The sequence below is a fragment of the Schistocerca nitens genome, chromosome 2 (genome assembly GCF_023898315.1).
Source record: "Schistocerca nitens isolate TAMUIC-IGC-003100 chromosome 2, iqSchNite1.1, whole genome shotgun sequence".
NCBI lineage: Eukaryota > Metazoa > Arthropoda > Insecta > Orthoptera > Acrididae > Schistocerca > Schistocerca nitens.
The window spans coordinates 494,436,819-494,452,746 of NC_064615.1; the positions used below are offsets into that span (position 1 = coordinate 494,436,819).

The 15,928-nt window shown below is 37.8% G+C and overlaps 1 protein-coding gene and 1 long non-coding RNA gene across 3 annotated transcripts in view; one reads left to right on the forward strand and one right to left on the reverse strand.

Annotated features, from left to right (window-relative positions):
- LOC126236453 (H(+)/Cl(-) exchange transporter 7) overlaps positions 1-9,086 on the forward strand; it is a 255,269-nt gene extending 246,183 nt beyond the window's left edge. The window contains exons 16-17 of the mRNA XM_049945772.1: positions 8,546-8,626; positions 8,949-9,086. Coding sequence (XP_049801729.1) covers positions 8,546-8,626; positions 8,949-9,050 — 183 coding nt within the window. The 3' untranslated portion in view covers positions 9,051-9,086. The remainder of the gene's footprint in view (positions 1-8,545; positions 8,627-8,948) is intronic.
- The window catches only part of LOC126236455 (uncharacterized), a 43,891-nt gene continuing 33,537 nt past the window's right edge, over positions 5,575-15,928 (reverse strand). Inside the window, exons 4-5 of one of the 2 annotated variants that reach the window (XR_007544919.1) lie at positions 9,165-9,241; positions 5,575-5,824 (exon numbers count right to left, since the gene is read on the reverse strand). This is a non-coding gene — a long non-coding RNA (uncharacterized LOC126236455). Of the gene's footprint in view, positions 5,825-9,051; positions 9,242-15,928 lie in introns of those variants that run through there. The other variant, XR_007544918.1, reaches the window with a different exon arrangement.

Here is a 15,928-nt window from a genome sequence, read left to right on the forward strand (position 1 = left end):
TCCCCAGGAACAGATGTCGCGCACAATCAAATGCTGAATCACCTTACTGGGAATACCAAACAGAGTATCCTGATGATTAACAGGATCTGGCAAAAGGGAGTCTCTTCAATACAAAAGACAGAAAGTATCACATTACCATTTCTGAAACCTGGTAAAAACCCCAGGCAGCAGACTGGCATGTTTAACAATGAACCTAAACAAATTCTTGGAACAGATAGCCTATAAGAGTTTCCAGGTTCTGGAAACATGAAATGTGCTTCCACTGTTTAACTGCAGATTTTAAAAGCCTACATTGACAAGAAAGCACCCTCTGCTATTGGAGTCACTGTCAAGAACCTTTACACATTGACATTTACATACAAAGGGCATGTGATGCAATGTGGCAACACCACACCTCCTTGGGGCAGATTGACAGGTTCTAACAGTTTTTTCCATTCACTGATTTTAACTCTATTAGAATACCAATGCATCAGTCCATCTGTTCCAGGCCTACTGGACTCTGGCCTGCCTTGTGGCTTGAGCTGTCCGCACTAGTAGCACAGTTGATAGTCTCCTTGTGTAAGCAGAAGGTATTCATCTTTTAAAGTAAGCTGTAAACATTTTCTGCTAATTACACAATTAAGATTCATCAGAAGGCAGAAAATCACCACAACATGATTCTTTTACAGAACTGGTCTTCCTGAAAACAAGAGGGTAACAATGACAGGGAGCTTTTTTGCCTGTCTACTCTGCAGACAGAGGTTCCCCTGTGGTGTCTGCCCATGTTGTATGAGTGGATCTTCAGTGTGGCACCACAGATTTCAGAAATCAGGAAGTCATTTCTGAAAGTATAGCCATGTATGGAAGTGAAACATGGACGGTAAATAGTTTGGACAGGAAGGGAATAGAAGCTTTTGAAATGTGGTGCTACAGAAGAATGCTGAAGAATATAACAAAATACTAACACAGAAAGAAAATCAAACGTCTAATGACAGTAACGAAACTGAAAGCAGTTCGCAAAATTTCTTCTGAAGTTATTTCACCGGAAAACACCAAGAACACCAGTTGAAGACTACTAAAGACGATCCTGCAAAATCATATCATGAATTGCAGTCACTGTTTCATCAATGGTGACAGGCCTTCTGCTCCTTGCCGCATCTTCCACACTCCTTCCACGTTTGAAGTTGGATACCCAGTTTTTCACTGTTGCATACAACAAACCAGTGTCCTTAAGTGTATTCTGCATGTCCTCTGCAATTTTCGTGGGCGTCATTCCCTCCAATTGAAGATATTTAATCACAGCACGGTTCCTGGTTCTCTCCATATACACCATTTTGTGTACACTATGGTATACGAGGCCACGGGCAGACTGAGTGCAGGAGGCAGATGAAACTCGAGCAGTAGGCGGAGCGAGAGTCACGTGACAGGCCACGCGACTTTCAGCCTTATTGCATTCGTTTTATTGTTTCACCAGTACTAGTCCGGTTTTTTTCCAGCCACACCTCGTACAATGCATCTTAGCAGCAAAATTAATGAAGCTGGAGCCACGAAATTTGATTTGCACACCCTCAAAGGGTCACTATAAAAGTAGGTGGTGGTGTTTGTGCGAGACATTACGGTAACTGTCTCAGGTAAGAAACTTTTCGACTGCCCCTCATACATGCCACTTATGATAACTGTATCAAATTACACTAAAGATCAGAGAAAGAGAAAAAAGTTATCAGGAGTTTTAATCATAGCAGATGGAGTAATTTCAGCTTGCTGTATTTTACACTCTACCGGTATAACCTTGTTAAGAGTTATATTTTGGGATAACTCTGTGCATGTGCAAGAATTTTCTTAGCTTAGAAAATGGTGGCCAGATTGATATGGGTGTCTGTCTGCGAACTTTGCGTAGGCCGTTGTTGAGGTGTCTTGGAATTCTGACTCTGCTGTCCTTGTACATATAATTCATGATGGGATTTGTTGACAGTATTGACTCCCCCCCCCCCCATGAACTATGGACCTTGCCATTGGTGGGGAGGCTTGCGGGCCTCAGCGATACAGATAGCCGTACCGTAGGTACAACCACAACGGAGGGGTATCTGTTGAGAGGCCAGACAAACGTGTGGTTCCTGAAGAGGGGCAGCAGCCTTTTCAGTAGTTGCAAGGGCAACAGTCTGGATGATTGACTGATCTGGCCTTGTAACAATAACCAAAACGGCCTTGCTGTGCTGGTACTGTGAACGGCTGAAAGCAAGGGGAAACTACGGCCGTAATTTTTCCCGAGGGCATGCAGCTTTACTGTATGATTAAATGATGATGGCGTCCTCTTGGGTAAAATATTCCGGAGGTAAAATAGTCCCCCATATGGATCTCCGGGTGGGGACTACTCAAGAGGATGTCGTTATCAGGAGAAAGAAAACTGGCGTTCTACGGATCGGAGCGTGGAATGTCAGGTCCCTTAACCGGGCAGGTAGGTTAGAAAATTTGAAAAGGGAAATGGATAGGTTAAAGTTAGATATAGTGGGAATTAGTGAAGTTCGGTGGCAGGAGGAACAAGACTTCTGGTCAGGTGACTACAGGGTTATAAACACAAAGTCAAATAGGGGTAATGCAGGAGTAGGTTTAATAATGAATAGGAAAATAGGAATGCGGGTAAGCTACTACAAACAGCATAGTGAACACATTATTGTGGCCAAGATAGATACGAAGCCCACACCTACTACAGTAGTACAAGTTTATATGCCAACTAGCTCTGCAGATGACGAAGAAATTGAAGAAATGTATGAGGAAATAAAAGAAATTATTCAGATAGTGAAGGGAGACGAAAATTTAATAGTCATGGGTGACTGGAATTCGAGTGAAGGAAAAGGGAGAGAAGGAAACGTAGTAGGTGAATATGGATTGGGGCTAAGAAATGAAAGAGGAAGCCGCCTGGTAGAATTTTGTGCAGAGCACAACTTAATCATAGCTAACACTTGGTTTAAGAATCATGATAGAAGGTTGTATACATGGAAGAACCCTGGAGATACTAAAAGGTATCAGATAGATTATATAATGATAAGACAGAGATTTAGGAACCAGGTTTTAAATTGTAAGACATTTCCAGGGGCAGATGTGGACTCTGACCACAATCTATTGGTTATGACCTGTAGATTAAAACTGAAGAAACTGCAAAAAGGTGGGAATTTAAGGAGATGGGACCTGGATAAACTAAAAGAACCAGAGGTTGTACAGAGTTTCAGGGAGAGCATAAGGGAACAATTGACAAGAATGGGGGAAAGAAATACAGTAGAAGAAGAATGGGTAGCTTTGAGGGATGAAGTAGTGAAGGCAGCAGAGGATCAAGTAGGTAAAAAGACGAGGGCTAGTAGAAATCCTTGGGTAACAGAAGAAATATTGAATTTAATTGATGAAAGGAGAAAATATAAAAATGCAGTAAATGAAGCAGGCAAAAAGGAATACAAATGTCTCAAAAATGAGATCGACAGGAAGTGCAAAATGGCTAAGCAGGGATGGCTAGAGGACAAATGTAAGGATGTAGAGGCTTATCTCACTAGGGGTAAGATAGATACTGCCTACAGGAAAATTAGAGAGACCTTTGGAGATAAGAGAACCACTTGTATGAACATCAAGAGTTCAGATGGAAACCCAGTTCTAAGCAAAGAAGGTAAAGCAGAAAGGTGGAAGGAGTATATAGAGGGTCTATACAAGGGTGATGTACTTGAGGACAATATTATGGAAATGGAAGAGGATGTAGATGAAGATGAAATGGGAGATACGATACTGCATGAAGAGTTTGACAGAGCACTGAAAGACCTGAGTCGAAACAAGGCCCCTGGAGTAGACAACATTCCATTGGAACTACTGACGGCCTTGGGAGAGCCAGTCCTGACAAAACTCTACCATCTGGTGAGCAAGATGTATGAAACAGGCGAAATACCCTCAGACTTCAAGAAGAATATAATAATTCCAATCCCAAAGAAAGCAGGTGTTGACAAATGTGAGAATTACCGAACGATCAGTTTAATAAGCCACAGCTGCAAAATACTAACACGAATTCTTTACAGACGAATGGAAAAACTAGTAGAAGCCGACCTCTGGGAAGATCAGTTTGGATTCCGTAGAAATACTGGAACACGTGAGGCAATACTGACCTTACGACTTATCTTAGAAGAAAGATTAAGGAAAGGCAAACCTACGTTTCTAGCATTTGTGGACTTAGAGAAAGCTTTTGACAATGTTGACTGGAATACTCTCTTTCAAATTCTAGAGGTGGCAGGGGTAAAATGCAGGGAGCGAAAGGCTATTTACAATTTGTACAGAAACCAGATGGCAGTTATAAGAGTCGAGGGGCATGAAAGGGAAGCAGTGGTTGGGAAGGGAGTGAGACAGGGTTGTAGCCTCTCCCCGATGTTATTCAATCTGTATATTGAGCAAGCAGTGAAGGAAACAAAAGAAAAATTCGGAGTAGGTATTAAAGTCCATGGAGAAGAAATAAAAACTTTGAGGTTAGCCGATGACATTGTAATTCTGTCAGAGACAGCAAAGGACTTGGAAGAGCAGTTGAACGGAATGGATGGTGTCTTGAAGGGAGGATATAAGATGAACATCAACAAAAGCAAAACGAGGATAATGGAATGTAGTCGAATTAAGTCAGGTGATGTTGAGGGTATTATATTAGGAAATGAGACACTTAAAGTAGTAAAGGAGTTTTGCTATTTGGGGAGCAAAATAACTGATGATGGTCGAAGTAGAGAGGATATAAAATGTAGACTGGCAATGGCAAGGAAATCGTTTCTGAAGAAGAGAAATTTGTTAACATCGAGTATAGATTTAAGTGTCAGGAAGTCATTTCTGAAAGTATTTGTATGGAGTGTAGCCATGTATGGAAGTGAAACATGGACGGTAAATAGTTTGGACAAGAAGAGAATAGAAGCTTTCGAAATGTGGTGCTACAGAAGAATGCTGAAGATCAGATGGGTAGTTCACATAACTAATGAGGAGGTACTGAATAGGATTGGGGAGAAGAGGAGTTTGTGGCACAACTTGACCAGAAGAAGGGATCGGTTGGTAGGACATGTTATGAGGCATCAAGGGATCACCAATTTAGTATTGGAGGGCAGCGTGGAGGGTAAAAATCGTAGAGGGAGACCAAGAGATGAATACACTAAGCAGATTCAGAAGGATGTAGGTTGCAGTAGGTACTGGGAGATGAAGAACCTTGCACAGGATAGAGTAGCATGGAGAGCTGCATCAAACCAGTCTCAGGACTGAAGAGCACAACAACAACAACAACAACAACAACATTGACTCCTCCTCACAGTGAACATTTGATGGAAAAAAGATTTGCACTCAGTAACTCTTCCTTGAGCATTGTCCAGAAATGTATGAATTGTTCAGCAAGTTTCATTTTTAATAGGCTTCCAACAGAGGGGGAGGGGAGGGGAGGGAAGAGAGACCTGAGTTATAAACCCTATGTATTTAAATCAAAGTTGCAAAGTTTCCTTGTGACACACCACTCCTATTCTGCAAAAAAATTCCTTGCAGTGTTGAGAATGTTTCTCTGTTTTGTATTATTTATTCGTATACTTCTCAAATTTGTGTTTTTATTAATTCTTTTATTTTACAAATTTTCTAATTGGCATTTTGTATACTGTCTACTAACTTGTTCCATGACCAAGTAGCTCTGCCATAGGTAGACAGACGGACAGATAGCAGATAATAAATAACTGAAAAAGAGTAAATTCAGAGATATGACAGATAACCATGTTCAGAATCACATTCCACATTCAGATGAGGCTGTATTCTGCTTGCTTCTGAAAAGTTCCACAGTGATAGTAGCATTCTTGAAGTCCTTGAGCTGTAACAAAGCAGACAAGAATCTAGAACTTCAGCCAGGAACAGTTATAATTAAGTGTCTCAAGAGCCATTTATTAAATACAGAAATATGATCTTTAACTTAAATTTTTCAGTCTCACAGAAAAATCAAAATGGGTTTGTTTTTCCATCCAGTATCAGTGGTATATGCATTCTTTAGTTTGTTATAAAATTTCTCAAAGATATGAAATAGAGAGTATGACATGAAAGGAGAGAGAGGGACTGGGATGAGTGAACAAGAAGGTTGAAATACTTTATAAAACAGAAAAACCATTTAGTTGAAACACTGAGCAGCCACACTACTCATAAAACTGCAGGGGATACTTGGTCAGTATTGGCCAGTCAGTTTTCACAAATCCCATTTACATTGTTCAGATAAAACTTGTAACTTGATTTTATGACCTCCAATTCCTCATCCACAAAATCTGCATTGTACCAAGTGTGGGTTAACATTTCTTGTAGGACTTTTTTTTGTGACTATTATTCCCATTTTTTACTAACATTGATGAATACTCTTTACAATTAGTATCTACATATAAGGACCAGTCAAGTAAAAGACAAACAGAAAAAAGTAAACTAGTTATTATTTCAAAATTAATTGCCACAGCTGTTAATGCATTTATCCCACTGAGACAAGACAGCCAGCACCTTCATGGAAAAAGTTTGCCATTGCCTATGAAACAAAGATTGTACCCATGCATACACCTCTTTGTCCTAAGCAAATCAGTGGCCATGAACGTCTTTCTCCAGAGCTCAGTAAATACAAAATTGCATGGGGAAGATCAGGACTGTATGGAGGATGTGTAATGGCTTCCCAGCGAAACTTCTGCAGCATACTTTAAACAAACTTGCGCCATTCATTTTGTTGCAGGATAATGCCCACCCACATGTTGCCAAGGTAGTTTAGAGTTCACTGAAAACAGCGCGACCGCTACGGTCGCAGGTTCGAATCCTGCTTCGGGCATGGATGTGTGTGATGTCCTTAGGTTAGTTAGGTTTAAGTAGCTCTAAGTTCTAGGGGACTGATGACCTTACAAGTTAAGTCCCATAGTGCTCAGAGCCAGTTCACTGAAAAAGTTTCACTGGAAAGCCCATACAGTCAGATCTCCCCCCACGTGATTCTCATATTTTTTGAGGCCTGAGGAAAGACACTGATGGCCACCAATTTGCTGTGGACGAAGTAGTGCATGTCTGGGTACAATTATGGTCCCATAGGCAACTGCAAACATTTTTCCATGAAGGCAATAACAGTCTTGCCTCACTGTGGGATAAATGTAAGAACAATAATGGTGATTACTTTTTGAAACAAATAATTTACTTACTTTTTTTTCCCCCAATCTGTCTCATTTTCATTCAATTGCCCCTTATACAACAATGGTTACAGTTTGACTTCCTGGCACATTGAAGCTTGCACATCACAAAATCCTAGGCATCTATCTGTTTTTAACATACCATTTTCATCATCATTCTTGCAGATTAAAGCATATTTTGGAAAAGAAAATTTCTTCTTCACTCTGATAGCAAAATAACACACTTGACTGCACATACCTGGACAAAACTGAAATTGTTACTAGTATTTCATTATAAAACTTCCTTGCAGTTAGAATGTCCTGTTGATTCATATACCAGCTTGTCAAAGCTTTTAACATATTTAAATAAACTTAATTACTAGACACCATAGTTGTGCTCTTCGCTTAGAAGAATGGTGTGATGCAGCTCCCCCGTTACTCTATCCTGTACAAGTCACCTTATCTCTGAATAGCTGCTGCAACCTGCATCCATTTGAAGTTGCTTGTTGTTGTCATCCCTCTACAATTTTACCTCCCCCCCCCCCCCCCCCCCACCACACACAACCAGACTGTTACCTCAGGGTGTATCGTAACAGTCAATCACTTCTTTTAGTCAAGTTGTGCCATAAATTTCTTTTTCCCTAGTTCAATACAGTACCTCTTCATCAGTTGCTCAATGTACCAATTTAATCTTCAGTATTTTTCTGTAGCACCACATTTCAAAAGCTTTTCTATCTTTTGACCTGTCTGTTGTCCACATTTTATATCCATACAAATCTACGCCCCCTGACAAATACCTTCAGAAAAAACTTTCCAACAATTTATATTGGATGTTAACAAACTCCCGTTTTTCAAGACAGCTTTTTGTGCCATAGCCGATTTGTGGATACATAATTAGAAACAATAAAACTAGTTTAGCTGCAGGATTTTTAAACATTTGTTCTTTGTTAGTAGTTCATATAGTTAATAACAATGGGAGAGCTAGTATAATTAAAGTATACAGTATGGGTCAAATGAGTTGAGCTTTCTTGTAGGTCACAGGCAGTACTGTGATTGCCTGAGCCCAGCTTGAAATGGTTAAAACACATTTTCCTGTATTTGACTCTGCTCCACAGTTCATTGTTTAGTCGAGTGGTGTACAGTTTCAAATCACCTGCTGTTCGTGCTTAAGCACTATGCATTAACCGTCTGGAACAACGAGAATTAAAAAAGGAAGCCTGGTGTAAATTCTGTTACTGACAATTCTGTCAACCTGCTTGGCTCATCATCATTTATATAACCATCTATTACTGCTATGTTGTGTGCAACAGTACAGCAACTCTTAAAATGTGTGCATCTCATACTACATAATAAAATAATGACAAATATGAACAGTTGCTACAAATTGTATAACTCAGAATTTCTACCTCTTGCAGTCAGCTTCACTCCCTCGTGTCTTCAGACTCTTTCGTGCTCTGGGGCTCAGACATTTGCCTGTTGTTAATGACGCCAATGAAGTAAGTTGTTGTTTTAAGTTGGATATCTCTCTCTCTCTCTCTCTCTCTCTCTCTCTCTCTCTCTCTCTCTCTCTCTGTGTGTGTGTGTGTGTGTGTGTGTGTGTGTGTGTGTGTGTGTGTGTGTGTGTGTGTGTGTGTCACATGCTACTCTACTACAGTAATACATTTCATATAATATAAAACTGCATCTTCTAGGGTCACAAGTGAAACTTTTGTTTGCACATTAGTTGTATCTGTTCATAAATTTAAGTTGAAAAATTATCTGTATTTGATACTATAATGAGTAGGACCATTATCTGGACTTAATATGGAATGATTTCAGGTGGTTGGTATGGTTACACGGAAAGACTTGGCACGATACAGAGTCTGGAAGCACAGAGGAAATATGGGACTTGACGAACTTGTAATATCGGAAAAAATTTGAATGGCATGATAGCAGTTTAATTTCAATGTAGCCCTAATTATTTTTAAAAAGCTCCCATCCAAGCCAAGCCCACAGACAGAAAAACAAATTGACAGGAAGTGTAATCAGCAGTACCAGGAAGTAATATTCTCCATCTGTTAATGTTTGCTCCATCGCTTTCCATCACCTATATGTCTGTGTGAATACTGCACCTGTAAGCCAAACAACAAAACAAAAATAAGATTCCAGTATGAAACATTTTTATAGTAACAACTTTGTAAAGCAATGGAAGCAAAATTTGCTGTTGCTGCATGAAACTAAAAGACAATAACAATTCTTACAAGCCACGTTCTCAACCTGAGTGTGGTCTTTTATCTATACCATTTAATGCACTATGCTGTATGTTTCGATGCACAAGTATTTTTATGGAGTTTATGCTACGTACAATGATGCATTGACATATTGTGAATTTCTTAATCTTTGAGTGGTAATGTGTGTTTATGGCTGTGAAGTATATTTATTTATCAAGTGTATGTAAATATATTTTATATACTTTTTTAAACAAGCATTGTATGACCAATAAATTATCTAATATTAAAATAAATATGCAATTTTCCACTAAAACCCTGTCATGCAAACACCCCAGCTGTGTAGCAGTCTTATTAGATATACAAAACCCTAGTGTATAAGTGTCACACTAGGTGACTTACTCTACATCGAAAAGTATTACGACAAGGCAGCCAGCCTTATTCCTTTCAGGTATATGTGTGGTCTCGGCATCACACTACATGAAAGGGAAGTACAAAAATTGTATCAGATATATTGCTTTGAATAATCTTCATAAAATTTCTTTTTGCCATGTTAACTGTGAAAAATACACACACACACACATATATATATATATATATATATATATATATATATATATATATATATATAAAACAAAGATGATGTGACTTACCAAACGAAAGTGCTGGCAGGTCGATAGACACACAAACATACACACAGAATTCAAGCTTTCGCAACAATATATATATATATATATATATATATATATATATATATATATATATATATATATATATATATATAAATCAGAAGTACAGTATACTTTAATTTGCTGAGTTAAAGGCCAGAAATTTTCTAGTTCTATAGAGCAGTTGTAAATGTGGGTATGGTATTAATGGAAGAAATGTATTCGGTGATTCACCGTGAAGATCCCCTTCATTAATTATAAACTTGAGTCTTAATGGCCACACTATTTACTGTCTGTCTGTCGTACATACATTCCATACTGGCTTATGCCATCTGTAAGCAGCCACAAATGACAAACGTCAAGTGACAGTTTAAATTCCTGGAATCTGGATATGGGTCAGAAAATATGAGAACAATTCAGTTCTTCCAGTGTAGAATGTTTGAAGGTGGATGTTATAATCTCTGGGTGTTGTTGGTTAAGAAAGTAATTGGTCTTCAAATATGTTAATGAGTTTTGCACACAAGACACCACTAAAAAAGCTGTCAACTCCCTGAAATTCCGACTAAAGAGTATCATGGGATCAGGCAACAGCCAAATAAAAAAGTTTTCATTTGTATTTCCTGGATATCTTGATAATAGGAAACAGCTTATCTGTAAGGAAAACCATCTGTAAGTCTAAAATAAGTCCAGCAGCAAAATTCTAATGATTGCCAACAAACTATGATCATTCAGTTGATTGAAACTAAAGGCAGTGAAGACGTATAAGAATTAACATTTGCACTGCTGTGAACTCCACATGAGTTAATAAGGCTACAGAACTCTTACATACGAGGGTAGTATTATGGCTGAAGCCAACAATGCTTTTTGGAGGGCTTGAAAAACTAAGGGGGCCAAATGGCCACTTCTGTATGTGTGTCACAGGCCAGTTAGGACGCAAAGACAGCTCCACTTTTACAGAGTTGGGGGGGGGGGGGATGATGAGATAGTCTGAAAATTAAGTTATATTAATAAAGCAGTAACCTCTTGATTCTTTAAGGAATCAAACTCTGTGAATGAAACAGCTTCAAATGTCTGGTTTCTTTATAAATGAGTTAATGTCTTAAATATTTGACAGTAAGCATGTAAGTGACAAAAGTTTCAAATAGGTTTGAAATTATGTTTAAAATTTTTGAAAGTTACTAATTGCTCTCATTCTCAAATACTGGATGAATATAGTCTGGATAATTTGTGTACCATGAGCTATACTCCCTCAAGAGACACAATTTCTAACTCTAATATTAGACTTACGGTGTTGGACCTTAAACGTAATATTAAACTTCTTAATGATTAGCATTTTTAAATCTAGCAATTAAATGAAATATTGAAATTCAAATTTGTTGCCACTGAAACCCATTAGATAGGCGACCTGTAACTAGGACTGTGCATCGTGAACTGGATTAGCCTTATCTTTCATCTAACAAACAACATGCCACTGATCTGGTTTAAATTTTGCCCAATGCCAGTGTTAACGCCAGAAGTGGTAGACAACAATGAAAACGCTGTCACATTTTCAGCACTGTCTGAAATGATTGTCACGCTTCAGGTGACTTCTTTCCACCTAGGAACAAAGCCTGCACGCACAAGCTGAGTAGGCTTTGTTCCTAGGTGGCATTGCTTCCTTCAATAGTCGGCGGAACACCCTTTGTCTCCTGTGCAGTGCAAGGTTTGGCTCATGTATCTCAAAGCATCCTTATAGTGGCGACTATAATTATAGTCTATAATAATAAGACTTTGCGAGGAAGACTTGACTGCAGTATGAAGCAGTTCCTGATTAGTGACAAACATCAAGACAGCAGTGGTCTGTCAACTGGTGGAGGAGAGGGAGATACCCCAAAGGCAACAATGAGGAGGTATAATGAGAACTATTTATTGCTAGGTTTTACTAAAACTGCAATCAATGAAGAAGAGCGTTGGCAGTGTACAGTTGTTTAACTATTTTAGCTGCTGATAGCATGAAACCTGACAAGTTAAGAGACATCTTGAAGCCAAACATCCTGAGTTGACAGAAAAACCAAAACATTTTTTGTCTGGAAACTAAATGTTTTATTATCTACCCAGAAGAACTTTGCCACAACGACAAATGTAACATTTAAAGCCCTTTTAACCTCTTACCAAATTTCTCGTAGAATTGCTAAATGCAAGAAACCATATACAGTTGCAAAAACTCTGGTTTTACCAGCAGCAATTGATATAGTATCAACAATTTTTGGCAATTCATTTGCTCAACAGTTGGAAAGTATTCCTGTCTCTAATGGCACAGTGCATAGAAGAATTTTAGGCATTTCTGACGATTTACTCAAGCAGTTAATCTGTAAATTGCACAAAACTATTTGAACTTGAAGTGGACGAAGCAACTGGCATTTATAAAGATGCTCATTTGACTACTTATGTTTGTTTCGTTGATGAATTTAACATTAGAGAGGAATTTATTTTCTGTGAGCTGTTACTGAAAACAGCTACAGCTGAAACATTTTTGACATGCTCAATACTTTCTTAAATCAAAACAGTATATCACGAAATAGGTGCATTGGAGTATGCACATATGGAGTTCGCTCAATGTCCAGAATTCATGGTGGATTGCCAGCAAAGTTAAAGCTAAAGCTGTAGCTCCTGCTGCTATATGGACTCACTGCATGATACATTGGGACACTGTGGCCACTAAAAAACTTAGTCCAAATCTTCATGAAGTCCTCAAAACCATTATACAAACAGTTAATATTATTAAGACAAAATCTATAAATGTGAGGAGATTGGTGCTGAACAAATTCAGTTGCTCTTTTTTTAGTAATGCTCGATGGCTTTCAAGGGCTAAAGCACTGATAAGAAGGTTTGAACTGAGGAATGAGGTATTCTGTTTTTTATTGGAGAGAAGCCACTCTTTGGCTGACTGTTTCAACAATTGAGATTTTTTATGTAAAATGGCTTACCTCACTGATATTTTTGAGAAACCAAATATTCTTAACACTTCACTTCCAGGTAATCAGGCAACTGTACTATCTTGGAATGAAAAGGTGAAGGCGTTCAAATAGAAATTAGAGCTGTCGCAAAAACCGAATGGAGATTAGCGTACTAGATATGTTCCCTACTATGTCACTGGTAGAGGATACAGATAATCCGATACTTCCAATGGCGATAAAAGCTTGCTTTCATCATCATCTTGCAACATTAAAAGTTCACTTTGAGAAATATTTCAGCAACAATTTTGATAAATTTAATTGGATTAAAAACCCATTCATAAATGCTCCTGGGTCATCATTTCTAAACATAGAAGAGCAAGAACAATTATTGAACTCATTTGTGATACTTCACTGAAGAGTAAATTTAATTAAATGGCTTTGTTGGTGTTTTGGATACATGTTAGAAAGGACTTCCCAATGCTAAACCAAAATGCAATAAAGATTCTGATTCCTTTTGTAGCAATGTACTTGTGCAAGACTGGATTTTCAGTTTTGTCAGCTATGAATTCGAACTACCAATCAAAGCTAAATGTAAACAAAGAACTTCCAGTGGCTCTTTCTGCTAATCCCCCACATCTTGAGAAAGCTTATTCTCAAAAGCAAGCTCATCCATCACTATGAACTTTTTAATTTAAATTTTTATTTCTCTTGTAATTCTTGTTTGCTGAAGTGTCAATAATATTCATTTCATAGTTTATGAATAAATGAAAATGTGGTAGATAAAAAATTGTTCCATATTTTTGTTATAATGAGTCATTTTTGGTTTCTGCTGCATAATATCCTTTTAAATTGAGTTTAGTAAACAGAATAAGGAAAAAATATAACATGACTATTTTTCTTAATAACAATAGGCTGGGGGGGGGGGCTGAGGAAAAACGTTGTGAGAACCACTGATATAGATAGCATTCAAAATTTACTTCAAGTTTGATTGACGTAAACTATCAGTGGAAGAAACCTCACTCACCTCTCATTTCAGCTTCATTTGTGGACAAGCCAAAATACAACACTCAGAGAGATGCAATTTTCTGCATTAGGAAAATGAAAGAAAAGTGTGAAATTTTACAGACAAAGAGATGTCCCCTCCATATACATTTTTCGATCTCTACAGGCTGTGGCACAGTCCAACATGCAGTCAAAGAGACGTAAATTCACTGATCATGGCTTCATAATACGGTGTAAAGCAGGGAGGCAAATACAGTTTTCGCTCAGTCCTAAGCTTTTATAACCTGATTCTACATGCCCATGTGAAAGTGATTTTGGAAGGTTTACCACTTTCTTCTAATTGTATGTTGGGCCTGGCATGCAGTTCTACATCTACATCAATGTCTAAACATTCTTGTTAACCACTGTGAGATGCATGGCAGATGGTACATCCTATTGTACCAGTCATTAGGGTTTCTTCCCGTTCCATTCATGTATGGAGCGTGGAAAGAATGATTATTTGAATGCGTCTGTGCATGCTGTAATTATTCTAATCTTGTCCTCACAGTGTGAGTGATACAAAGGGGATTGTAGTACACTCCTAGAGTGACCACTTAAAGCCTGTTCTGAAAGCTTGTTAGTAGACTATCTCAGGATAGTTTACATCTATCTTCAAAGAGTCTGCCAATGCAATTTCTTTAGCATCCCAGTGACACACTCCTATGGGTCAAGCAACTCAAAAAATACTGTTTCCAAAACACATTTGCTTAAGGTTTAATGAAGTCAGACCATTAAGAAACAGAATACATCAAAATAAGCAAAAACCCAACTAACTTGATCAGATGAGAAGTTACGTAAACAAACGGTGTTGTAGATAGCATCAGAATTAAATCAGTTTTTTTTTTTTTAATTTATTTCTGTATCTCCATTTTGAGGAATATTGCTCAATGGTAGCTTTTGTTAGTAATACCTGTTAATATTCAACATAAATTTCTCAGCCCCCCCCCCCCTCCTTTCAAAAATATCTTTTTTTAAATGTTCAGTGTCAACTTAATGTTACTTGTAAATAAAGGTAATATCTTTTGTGACTGGCTTCTAGCTTTATTTCCTAACTCGTTGGATATTTTTTATTTAGTCATGCATAGATGTCATTCAGGATCAGCATTTTCAAAAAAGTGGCAACCAGAATCTATAATGAAATATGTTCACCCATTAGGTATCAAAGTAACCTACCTCCAAAAAATATTGACTAGACGTCTGTCACTCCTTGGAAATACAATAAGTTTAGTTTCTTGCTGATTTTAGTTGTTAGGTCATGGTCTAAGGGATGTTTCTGTGCCTAATATTTAGTCTCCCAATGATGGCCACACTTTCTGAGGCCGCATGAGTTGTTACTGAAACTCCAGTAGGCTTATCATTATGAGACAAAACATTAGACACAGACACATACCTTAGACCATGGCCTAATGCCTGTACAACTAAACTCACCAATAATGTAAATACTGGCTGTGAAGGCCTTCATTGTATAAATAAGTTTAGTATTTCTCTTGTACTATTTAGTTCCTGGGATAGGACATGTCATCAGACTAACCAAATCAACTATAACAATAATCACAGTTTTCGAATCTTGCCCCCTCTTAGTTTAATTTCTGTGGTTGCCCACATTTGAAATGACTTCACTCATGGCAAGGGTAAACATGAACAGTAATTCTGTTGGCACACAACTTTGCCTTAGCATTTAATTATATACCTGTATGTAATATGATCTTACTAGGAGGAACTGCAGTGCTATTGTGATACATAAATCAAGGATTCAAAGTTAATCATTGCACAGACAGTGAAGACAACAAATGCACTGTTACACTTTTCAACTCCAAACCATTTAATTATTTATTTTGCAAAAACATTTTCATGATATATTACTTTTAAAAATATATATCAAAACAACATGCTTTACATACAGTGCACACAAATTTAGAATTACAAATAATGAACTATGTATTCAA